General features: G+C 40.6%; 1 protein-coding gene across 1 annotated transcript in view; it reads right to left on the reverse strand.

Annotated features, from left to right (window-relative positions):
* The window catches only part of LOC131245742 (uncharacterized), a 60734-nt gene that overhangs the window by 18025 nt on the left and 29973 nt on the right, over positions 1 to 12736 (reverse strand). The window contains exons 12-15 of the mRNA XM_058245408.1: positions 1277 to 1326; positions 899 to 1009; positions 756 to 806; positions 525 to 662 (exon numbers count right to left, since the gene is read on the reverse strand). Of these exons, the coding sequence (XP_058101391.1) occupies positions 525 to 662; positions 756 to 806; positions 899 to 1009; positions 1277 to 1326 (350 nt within the window). The remainder of the gene's footprint in view (positions 1 to 524; positions 663 to 755; positions 807 to 898; positions 1010 to 1276; positions 1327 to 12736) is intronic.

Raw genomic sequence — 12736 nt, forward strand, 5'->3', positions numbered from 1 at the left:
GTTTTTCCTTTGTTGTACCGTTGTTGTTTTTGGTTTCTACGGGGAAGTTCTCAAGGAAGCTCTTAGTGACAAGAGGGTCACTCACTTTGTATGGCTTCTCTTGTGTTTTCTCCCCTCCGTATTCTCTTCTTATCAGCTTTCTGTTTTAATAAATTGGCAGTTTATCTTTAAAAACAACTACAAGTAAAATGAACTCACAAAATATTCTTAGCAAGGAATAGACGGAAAAGGAAAGGGTCAGGGTAACAGTCACTCACTTGATTTTCCTTTATATGATGAACTTTCTTAAATAAAATATAAATTGCCAATAACATTTGTCCAATGAAAAGGTTTATGTAAAGATCATTGCCACGAGATGTGCTAGCATGCACAATTAGGACTGTAAAACAGTGACTAAACGAAATGTTCAACATAAGGACATCAATCGGTAACCCTCAGAGACCAAGACAATTTACATTTTAAGGAATACTTACTGGGTGCTGTTCTATAAAAGCATCCTACCTTCAGTTATTGGGGAACTATACCTTCATGTTTGTATGGAGGTCCAGCACAAGACGAACAGGTTTTTGTAATATATCAGCGGCCATAGCACAAGCCATGGCCACTGGTGGTGTTCTGTTCAATTTCGCACCATATGCACCTCCAACGCGCTTGACATTTACCTTTAGTGGAACATGAAAAGAGTTCATCAGAAACCTCTCACATTCAAATTTTATGGAAAAAAAGAAATATTTTAGGGGTTAACTGAGACTTACAGTGATCTTGTGTTGTGGACGGTTCAATGCCACAGATACGCATTGTTGAACCTGAAACCAGAGAACTATGTTTAAGAAAGGCAATGGCTTTAAGCATTATCAATCTAGAAGAAATTCAACAAAAGTTTTACCAAGGAACTTACCTGTGAAGGATTTTGTGTCGAGGAATAGACAACCATGCATCCTTCTTCACCAGGAATGCACAAAGCCCTTTGTGATTCCAAGTGAAAATGGTACTGATGCCCAACATAAACCTGGAAGTAGAAGATTTGAATGCAAGAAATTTCCAGTAACAAGTTGCATGGTCTTCACATTAAAAGAGGGGGGAAATGGAAAAAAAAAAAAAAGGGAAGAAAAAGAGATCCTTTTCATGTAGAAATGGAATAGTTGAGAAATATGCCATTTTACAGTAGAAGAATCTCCAGATACATCATGTCAGACAAAGTTCTCAAGTTTGCAATGGCTTGATAATTTAAGAGCTATTGCTACAAGCCGACAACCAATAATAGTTTGTTTATTACCTCCCCTTCAACGATAACATCAGCAACTCCAAAAGAACTTTCAACATTTCCTGCATACGAAGTCCAGTTTTATATGTTTAGACTAATTAATCATGATATTTGGTGCAACCGAACACACCTTAGCATTGTACCCTAAACTAGGGTTTGATAGTTAATAGCATGCCATTCTAACTAATGAACTGAATCAAGAGAGTGCATGGAGACCATTTATGTCTGATACTCTGCATGAAACAAGGATCTGACCAGGGAAATCAAAAGCTTGTTGATGAGTTACTTGAAGAAATGATAAGAGCCATCCCTTGAATTAAGATGTAACTGCGTGAAGGTGTTGAGTTGTTATGTTTCTTCATTGAGTCTTTTGGCCATAACACTGCACTCTAATATTCTATTTCAACACGTAGTCGGATGATTTCTTCAACTTTTTTTTTAAATGAATGAGAACTTTAATAGATGAAAGAAAAAGACATGAATAAAGGACAGGATTACATCCTCAAACAGCGAGCAGCTGCACCAAACTGAAAATCAACAATTACCATTTTCTATATACAACATCTTAGAGCACATTCATTGTCACGAAAAAAAATCTGGTAGACTGATGTCAAAACAAGATATTTTTAGCTTTGAGATAGTGCAATGCTGAGAGAAGCAAAATCACTCTCAGTCTTGGTTTATAATAAAAGTTGAATACCCTTTAATATAAAAATATTGCGGTAATTAAGGGTCAAATGACATGTGTATGTATGTAAGCAATGATTGTCATCATCATCGTCTAAGCCATATCCCAACTACTTGGGCAAATAAAGTCTTTTCTTACTACCAACTCGCCCCTAACCAGTGCAATTCTTGGTCTTTGTTGCACATGGCCAAACCATCCAAGTCTACTATTTCCCATCTTATTAACTATTGGTGCTACTCCTACGTCCCCTCGAATGCATTCATATTTCTAATTTTATCCTTCCTCGTCCTGCTAATCATCTATCTGAACATCCTCATTTCATCTAATGGACATCCTATGATCATGTCCTTGACTGCCGAACACTTTGTCCCATGAAGCATGCTCTTTTCCCCCTTTAGTTTGATTGGTATGTGGCGATCACATAAAATTCCAAATGCACATCTCCACTTTATCCACCCAGCTCTAACTTTATGAGCAACATGCTTCTCAATGTCTCCATGCTCTTGAATTATTGACCCAAGATATAAAAAATGGTCATTTTGGGGTACTTCTCAGATAGCAATCATCATCACCATCATCATCTAAGCCTAATCCCAATTAATTGGGGTCAGCGACATGAATCCTATTCTGCCATTCCACTCTATCAATGGCCAGACCTTAGGTTAGACCATAGGTCATGAGGTCTTTTCTTACTACCTACAACCACAACCACCAACAGAATTTAAATAATGAGGATTTGCTGACAGGAAACAGATGATGAAGCTGTAGCCTTGAACCTATAGATCTGTGGAGATGAGGGGAAGCATGACATAGTGTTGCTTAGTTTGATACAAGACAATTAACCAATTGTTCTAAAAGTAGTTTGATGCAGGACAATTAACCAGTTGCTCTAAAAGCTCAAACTGTTAGAGTATGGTGAATTAAACCCTTTATATCATAGCCCAGGCCCTACATCTCATGGGTTACGACCTCGGCCGAACCCCCCTCGCAGGCCCCAAATCACATGGGCTACCTACCCCGAGTGTGTCCCCGCATCCCACAGGCTACCCCACTTGAGCCTGGTGTGAAATGCGCATTAATCACCCCCGGTGAGGAGTCTCGAACACGAGACCTCTCCCGTGGGCCCCAAATCACATGGGTCACCTACCTTGAGTGTGTTCCTATATCCCACGGGCTACCCCACTCTAGCCGGGTGTGAAAATGCCCCTGCATTAATCACCCCCAGTGAGGAGTCTCGAACACGAGACCTCCCGCTCTGATACCAATTTGATGCAGGTTTGTAGGATCCTTAGAGCTGAAAAATTGTACGCCAATCTAAAGAAGTGTGCGTTTTTGTCTAGTAGTGTTATCTTTTTAGGTTTTATTGTGTCAACTGAGGGCGGATCCCGAGAAGGTCAAGGCCATCATCAATTTGCGTAAACTCCACAATATTCATGAGGTGTGCAGCTTTCACAGCTTAGCCACCTTCTATAGGCAGTTCATTCAAGGTTTCAGTTCCATTATGGCTCCTGTCATGAATTGCATAAAAAAGGGAGAGTTCCAATGGACAAAGGCAGCCTCGAAGGCCTTCAAGGAGATGAAGGTCAAGATGACTGAAGCTCCAATCACGCGACTTTCAGATTTTTCAAAAGCTTTTAAAGTCGCATGTGACGTGTCAGGAGTCAGCATAAGAGTACTTAGTCAGGAAGGGCACCTTGCCGCCTTTTTTAATGAGAAACTGAATGAGGCGAAACAAAAATATTTCACCTATGACAGAGTTCTATGCAGTAGTGCAATCACTGCGCCATTGGCGTCATTACCTATTACCGCAAGAATTCGTCTTATTCTCAAATCACGAGGCCTTGAGATATTTGAACTCTCAGAAAAAATTAAACCCTCGGCACGCCAAGTGGGTTCAATTCCTTTAAGAGTACACTTTTGTATTTAAGCACAAGGCCGGTGTAGAGAATAAATCTGCCGACAGGTTAAGTCGTCGAGTCGCATTACTCAATTCCATGAGTGTCGAAGTCACGAGCCTCAAGCGCATCAAAGAATATTATTCTACGTGTCCCGATTTTGGAGTTATGTATGCATCATTGTTAGAGAATTCATCAGGAGCTAGCAATGAGTACTTGATTTTAGATGGATATATGTTTAGGAGTGACCGCTTGTGCATACCACGCACCTCCCTCCATGATTTTCTTGTCTGAGAGTTGCATTCAAGATGGGTCGTAAGTCATTTCGGTCGAGATAAGACCATTGCCCTAGTGGAGGATAGGTTTCATTGGCCAAGCCTCAAGCGAGACGTGGCCAAAATTATAGGGCAATGTCGTACTTATCAACTGGCAAAGCAAAAGAAACAAAATACAGGATTATACACACTGTTGCTAGTTCCATTCATCCCTTGGCAAGACATCAGTATGGATTTCGTGGTTGGACTCTCCAAGACTATTCGGAAACACGATTCCATATTTGTTGTCGTGAACCGTTTTTCTAAAATGGCCCACTTCATTCATTGTTCTAAGACCTCTGACATATCTCATGTTGCGAAGTTGTTCTTTAGTGAAGTCGTCAAACTGCATGGGTTACCAAAAACCATAGTGTCTGACCGTGACATGCGATTCATGAGTTACTTTTGGAAGATACTATGGCACATGATAAATACTAGGCCCCAATTTTCTTCTGCCTACTACCCTCAAACCGATGGTCAAACTGAGGTGGTCAATAGGAGCCTAAGGAGTTTGCTCAGGTGTTTAGTGGGGGAGTACACCAGGACATGGGACACCGTACTACCTATAGCCGAGTTTGCGTTCAATAGTTTTGTCAATAGGTCCACAGGTCTAAGTTCCTTTGAAGTCGTTACTAGTTATAAGTAGGGGTGTACACGGGTCGGGCCGAGTCGAACTGGCCTCAGCCCGTCCAGGCCCGTTCAACAGCCGCACCAGGCCCGAACCCGGCCGGGCCTGGTCACCGGGCCAACATCACCAGCCCGAACCCGGCCCGGCAGCAATCGGGCGAGTTCGGGCCGAGTTCGGGCCAGTTTCGAACCTTCGAATTCGGGCCAGTTTCGAACCTTATGGCAAGTTTATGGGAAGGGCTTTGGTAGGTAATCCGCGTCCCATTATAATTTACAAGTTCATAAGAGAGAGGATATATTATAATTTTACTATATTTACATGCATTTGACAAAGCATAAAATAAAACATTTCATACAAACTGAATACAGTCATACACTACTAACTACTGTCGAGGAGATTCATCTGAGCCCGAGCTGCTACATAAATCTTCGTATACGTACTCATTCACCTCTCCCTCTTCAGAAGGTGGAGATAGCTTTTTATCGCCCTCCTCTTGTATAGTTTGAATTAGATTTTTCAAACTATGTTTGTGAGAAGATTTATACGTAGTTCCCAACGTCCTGTAAAACGCACCCAGACTGGAGAGAAATTTAGCTGAATTCTTACTATTTTTCTCTTTACCCGTGCAGCTTGAACCTGCTTCGACATCATGTGGTCTTGGAGGACGTCGCTGATGTGTAGAAGCTTCTTCCATACTGCGCTTTAAGGCGAGTTGAAATTGTTCTTCTTCCAATGCTAATAGTTTAGCTTCCTTCTCTGCCTCAGAAAGTTTGGATTGAGGAGTGGAAGCTTTTTTGTTCGAATCAAGAACTGCTTGGAAAATAACTTGGATTTCTTTTGAGGCTTTAGGACATGGTCTTGCATCTCCACCCCGACAGGATAAGTGTAATCTAAGCCGATTAGTTTTATTAACAAACTTGGCTCCACACAAATTACACAAAATCTTGAACTTTCCAGACTTTGGAGAATGGACTAAGGAACCATAGTCCCAAACGTTAATCGATGGTTCGCTTGAAGACATATCTACATATTGTGTTGGAAAAGTATTTTAGGCTTTTTAACAATAATGAAATATCGACATAAGATAAAAGCAATTTATGGATTAAAAAATAATAAAAGTCAACATAACTGATAAATAAAAATAAAAGTCAGTAAACAGATGTAAAAATGCATTGCGCAGCTTGCATAACATCCATCAACATAACAGATAAATAAAAATAAAAGTCAGCAGACAGATGTAGAAATGCATTGCGCAGCTTGCATAATATCCTTCAACATAACAGATAAATAAAAATAAAAGTCAAAAGAGTACCCATTACAACATTTGCAAATTCAAATAAACTAAGAAGATCATAACATCCATCCTAAACATCCATCATATTGCTGTTGTTTCATGTGTTGCGGCTTCATTCACATTCTCCTCATCTTCTTCATCAAGAACACCTCCTAGACTTGGACGCAACCTATCTTGTGTACAAATTAATGCTTCTACTGTATCTGGTGCAAGGGAACTTCTAGTCTTGCTCACGACCCTGCTCCCTGTGCTAAACGCAGATTCCGATGCCACTGTTGAAATAGGAATTGATAAAATATCTCGTGCCATCGTCGATAGTGTAAGATATTTTCCTTCACTAACTCGCAATTTCCACCATTCCAAAACATCAAACTCTGAATCCTGCCGTAGTATGACCGACTCTTTGAGATACATGTCTAACTCTGATTCTTTCGTGCTTGTGTCTGTATTTTCTTTTTCTAAGAAAGACATGAAATCATCATCGTCAAAGCTTGAAGCAACTTGCGATCTAACTTCAGAAACGCTTGGTGTGGACACTGTGGTTATGTACGCATTGTACAATGCTTCAATTGCGTCACGAACCTTCGAGGTTTCAGATATTGCCTTTTCAGTAGGATAAATCCTCGTGAAGATATACTTAACATAACTCATCTTGCGCCGAGGATCAAGAACAACAGCTAAAGACATTATCAGGTGACAATCATCCCAGTACTTATCGAACTTCATTTGCATACCACCTGTCATGATTTGGAGAAAAAATGGACCGTCATTAGCAGCTTTCTTCAAGGCATCCTTGATCCTTCACACAGATGGAAGAAACATATTTGCTATAGAAAACTTATTGCCAGAAAATATTTTCGTGCAATCATAAAAAACCTTCAAAAATTTGTGAACTTCTTTTGCTTTGCTCCAATCATCATCAGTAGGCAACCAAGCATATGTTCTATCACGCGCTGCATATTCTGGAAAGGTATGTTTCAATTCCAGAGCTGAATCCAACATCTCAAAAGTGGAATTCCAACGCGTGCATACATCTAGCTTCAACGTTTTTGGAGACGTCAAATTCAAATGTTGGACGATGTCATTCCATATACTCAATCTTGACGGCGAGCCTCTTATGTACTTCACACTCTCCCTCACATTCTCTATAGTTTTGTCAATTGATCTCAACCCTTCTTGTACAATTAAGTTGAGAATGTATGCACAACACCGAACATGAAATATTTTTCCCTCAAAAATAAATTATCGGTTACCTTGAACTGGTTACGTAAGAATTGTATGACACTGTCATTTGTCGAAGCATTATCTAAAGTTAATGAACTGACTTTTTTTTCAATGCCCCAATCTCGTAGACAGTTGTAAATGCAATCTGAAATAACCAGACCGGAATGGGGAGGTAGAAGGTGGCGAAAGTTCAATATTCTCTTACAGAGTTTCCAATTTTCATCAACATAGTGTGCAGTCAATGAAATGTAACCCTTTCTTTGATTTTGCGCCGTCCACATATCAGACGTCAAGCTTACCCTTGAAACCGAATCTAAAACTGCTTTCAGCTTCATTTTCTCACTGGCATACATCTTCATGCACTCCCTCTTCACAGTAACACGGGAGACCTTCTCAAACTGAGGATTAAGGTATTTGCTGAATCCCATAAATATTTCACTCTCTACCATCTTAAATGGCTGCTCATCAATGATAATAAGCTTTGCAAACCACTCCTTTAGTTTCTCTTTTTCAAACTTATGAGTGGTAAGCGTACCTTCAGAACCAGATCCTTCGGACTTTGTAAATGATAGCAATTGTTGGCCTGAACGTGGAAGTCTAGGTCTCCTTGCACAGCTTTGTCCATGTCTGTTTAAATGAGATGTCGACCCCGACACTTTTGGTATATAGACTTTTGCAGTGCATACATCTAATCTTAGGGACATTGTTAACTACTACTTCTTCAAAATCATCCCAGACAGCTGACCGTTTCTTTCCTTTGTTTGCAACTGAAGACCCCTCTCCCTCAACAACAAGTGGTGAAGTGGCTGACGCACAGGCACCGGCACTAGGGTTAGGTTGGACTTCATCCTCACTAGCCATATCTAAAGATATGAAACAATTTCATTTATCCTTATACCTTAGTAAAGAATTTCCTAAGCTGATAAATCAGTTACATATTCAATGTTGGATAGATAGTAATGCTTTCATTATTCAATTTAAATGCCACGCCAAAATTTGGGTAGCATCTCCCATTATCTCTCTAGAATATATTAATCTTGGATTTGATTCACACGTCAACTATCCACACAAAGTGTGGATATTTGATGAGGAAATAAATGGAAGAAATATATCTAAAGAGAATTAGGAGAGACGAACAGAAACAAGCATGTGCATTTAAAATAGAATAAATGAAAATATTAATATCTATCCAATATTGAACTGTCCAAAAAGGGACAATTTAAGAATTTCTATGCATCCATGAACACACTCAATTTATGTTTGGCAATATAGAAATCCTCAAATGGGTAACTGATTATCCTATACTATAACAAAAACATAAAAAATAATTAAATCAGTTACTTATTCAATGTTGAATAGATAGTAATGCTTTCATTATTCAATTTAAATGTCACGCCAAAATTTCGGCAACATCTCACCTTATCTCTCCAGAATATATTAATCTTGGATTTGATTCACACGTTAACTATCCATACAAAGTGTGGATATTTGATGAGGAAGTAAATGTAAGAAATATATCCATAGAGAATTAGGAGAGACGAACCGAAACAAGCATGTGCATTTAATTTAGAATAAATGAAAACATTACTATCTATCCAACATTGAACTGTCCAAAAAGAGACAATTTGAGAATTTCTATGCATCCATGAACATACTCAATCTATGTCTAGCAACATAGAAATCCTCAAATGGGCAATTGATTATCCTATACTACAACAACAAGAATAAAGAAATAAAAATATATCTAATAGGCAATTGGTATAAGCATAGATTAAGACTAACTAACAAAAACAGAAAACATTTGTGATAAAAGATTTCATGTGGAGCTTTCTAGTATATACTATATACTCATACATGAAGTCCTATTTAAATGCAAAAGAAGATTTAGGTACATGTGTGATGCATACAGAAGCTGAGTGCGTACCAAGGCAATATCCATACCGCTCATTTTGAATGTTAGATGGGCCACACGGCACCAATGACACACATCAGGGATCTCCCAGTCCATAGAAGGGTGACTTCAAAACAGTTGGCAGGAAAATCAGTAGAATTTCTCCTTTACCATGAGGAAAATTTAAAGGAAAAATGATTTTTTACCACGAAATTTTTTAGGAGTTGTCATTTCATTCTATAATGCTATCAGGGTAGTATTTTTTGGGAGAGAAACGGCCAAAATGCCTTCATTATTATTATTATTATTATTTTAAATAGGGAAAAATTAAAATTTGTAGGGCCCATGTGGCATGTATTATGTATATGACTTTCAACCCGTTCATCATATGAGTTACATGTGAATTTTGAATAGATAGGGTGGTGCATATTTTTGTGGACCCGCCTTATGATTAAATCACACATATTTTCAGTTCATCTGATTGTCTTGGTGGATTGTATTTGTTGGACGGATTAGATGTCATACATATATCATATAGCCCACAATTCTCGATTTTACTACTTTGTTAAAATAAGAATTACTATAGGATTTTAAGGTAAAACTGCCAAGGAGTTATGCAGGATACTCTCTTGGTTGCTGGAGAGTATAATGATTCATATACATGGACTAAGAACTTAAATATTGCCATGTGCATAACTCAAGTTAAACTGTCCAAATCTACATACCAAGTTAAATATTACCAACTGTAGATTGGTCATAATTTCAAAATTAGATTGATCAAAGAGTTCTAAACTCTGATTAATGGACCATTTGTTCAGTGAATAAGGACCATTGGTTATGTTTCATTTTAACCGCAATAAGCCGTTCAGGTGAGGATGTAATTTCTTTATTTTATGTGACATGTGTCATGATCAGTCATCACTCATCAATTTCAACCGTTTATTCATTCTTTCATCTGGGACAAATGTTAGATTGTAAAAATCATGCTATACAATAGTCCTAGCGTCATGAAAAAATGGAGTCACTAGCAACTAGCAAGTAAAGAAACGAAATAGTTCCAATCATCATCTTGAAATGTCTATTCTATATATCAAAAGAAGCAAGATTTGATCATGCCATGAATCTTGGATTCAGAATCTCCTATTATTATGAAATAAACACAAAAAAGAGAGAGATTTGGAATTCACATTGAGAGAGAGAGAGAGAGAAATCATACTCGTTGCGTTAGACGGAAAGATGAGCGAGCTCTGGACGGATGGCGAGAAGAGTAGAGAGGCGGAGGTTCTCTGACGGTTTGACGGAGAGAGCGAGAGAGAGAGGCGGAGGTCCTCTGGTGGTTGGACGGACGGATGAGCAGAGAGAGGCGACGGCCTCCGGTGGCCTGGACGAGTAGAGACCGAGAGAGGCGACGGCCTCGGTGGTGGACGAGCAGAGAGAGGCGAACGGCCTCTCTGCAGGTCGAACGAGCAGAGAGAGGCGGACGACCTCGCAAAAAGAGGCGACGACTTCTAGTGGTCGGACGAGCAGAGAGATGTGGGACGGCTCTCGCTGGGCCTGACGATCGAGAGAGGCGACGACTTCCGGTGGTCCTGGACGAGCAGAGAGATGCGACGGCCTCGCTGGCCTGGACGAGCAGAGAGAGGCGGACGGCCTCTACTGGTCGGACGAGAGAGAGAGAGAGAGCTGAGAGAGAGAGAGAGAGAGAGAGAGAGAGAGATTTGGTGGGGTCGGGCAGTGAGAGAGCGAGCAGGGGATAGGGTTTGGTGGGGACGGCTGGGGTCGGGCGTTTTCTCAAAAGGGAAAGGGAAAGGGAAAACGACCTAGATTTTTTTTAGAGGGGTATATATATATACGTATGCCGAGTCGGGACGGGTCGGGCCGAGTCGGGACGGGGCGAGTCGGGTTTCGGGCCGAGTCGGGCCGAACTTGGACATATCCGAACTCAGCCCGAACTCAGTTTCGGGCTGCAGAAACTAGCCCGTCCTGACCTGAACTGAGTTCCGGGTCGGGCCGAGTCGAGTTTTTTCGGGCCGGGTCGAGCGAGTTAACCGGGCTAGCACGGTTTGTGTACACCTCTAGTTATAAGCCTAGGAAGCCTATTGATCTTGTCCCTATATCAGTCTCATAGGCCATCAGAGTCGGCAGAATCCTTTGCACATCACATTCATTTATCAAGAAATCAAGCGAAAGATCACTACTAGTAATGAACATTACAAATTTTCTGCAGATCAGCATAAATGTTTCAAAGAATTCAATGTAGGGGACTATGTAATGGTCCGCATTAGGCCCAAGCGGTATCCTCAGGGGGCTGTTCGTAAATTAGACACGTATAGCGTTGGACCCTTTAAAATTATAAAACAAAACGGTCTCAATGCGTATATGGTAGATCTTCCACCTTCCATGGGAATTAGTTCCACATTCAATGTAGAGGATCTAGTTCCTTTCAGGAGACCACTGATACTTTCTCCGGCCCTTCGCCCACCCATCCTGATTCCGCAGATTTGTCCCTTGATCCATGGCCTCTTCCCGACCTTTCTTCCCAGCCTCTACCTCTGATACCTAACCTTCTCACACCCAAAGAGAAAATAGACGATATTTTGGACCATTAGATAGTATCAACATCGAACAGCGGGTTTTAGAAGTACCTGGTTAAGTGGAAGTCACGTCCAACTTCAAACGGTACGTAGCTCACTGAGGAAGAGCTGTAAAGATTTGATCCTGACATCTTAGAGCGGTTCAGGAGTTTTGTTTCACCAGTGGCGAAATCTTCGCAATTGGGGAGAGTTGATGGGGACATCATGCACACAAGGAGGAGGGCCCCACCATCGATCTGGATCGATGACGACGTCCAGGGAGGGCCTCCTAGTTAGAGGACTGCGTTTTGGTTCGTTGGAGAGGACCCGATAGTCATGTAAAACCCACCATGGGTTCTCATGAACGTGGCTCACTATTCTAATTAATCTCGTATTTTAGGTTTTTGCTTATTATTGTTATTACAAGTGTCATGGACGGTTTAGATTACTTTGATTAGTTATTATTTTTTATTACTTCATCGCCAAGTAATAGATTGCACACATGGCGAGAGTTTTGAGGTATAGGGTTTTATTATAAATAGGCACCCCTTGTAGTCTTTTTAATTCATTGAAGATTTTTAAAAATTCCTGCATTTTTCTAGTCCTCTGAGCTTCTGAGTTGTGGAAATCCAATTGGGTGTGAAACCCTTCCTTCCTCGAAGGGCTTACTACCATGGTGCAAAGCTACATCTATTCCGATTCGCCCCCACCTTCTACCATCCATAAATCTCCTCCTACAATCATCTACGCTCAAAATCCCTCATCTATTGCAGCAGTTTTTCTCTCTACAATAGAATTCCAAAATCTGTCCCTGCAGGAGAGTTGAAACTTCGGCGGAGCACCACGCACAGACCATACATTGGATCGGCCTGAAAATTAGAGGTTTTGGAGCCCACCCCTGGCCGACCAGACCCTAGAAGTCGGTTTCCGGGTTCGGGGCCCACACGCACGTGCGTCAAGTCTGG

Source organism: Magnolia sinica, chromosome 5 (genome assembly GCF_029962835.1).
Source record: "Magnolia sinica isolate HGM2019 chromosome 5, MsV1, whole genome shotgun sequence".
Classification (NCBI taxonomy): Eukaryota; Viridiplantae; Streptophyta; class Magnoliopsida; order Magnoliales; family Magnoliaceae; genus Magnolia; species Magnolia sinica.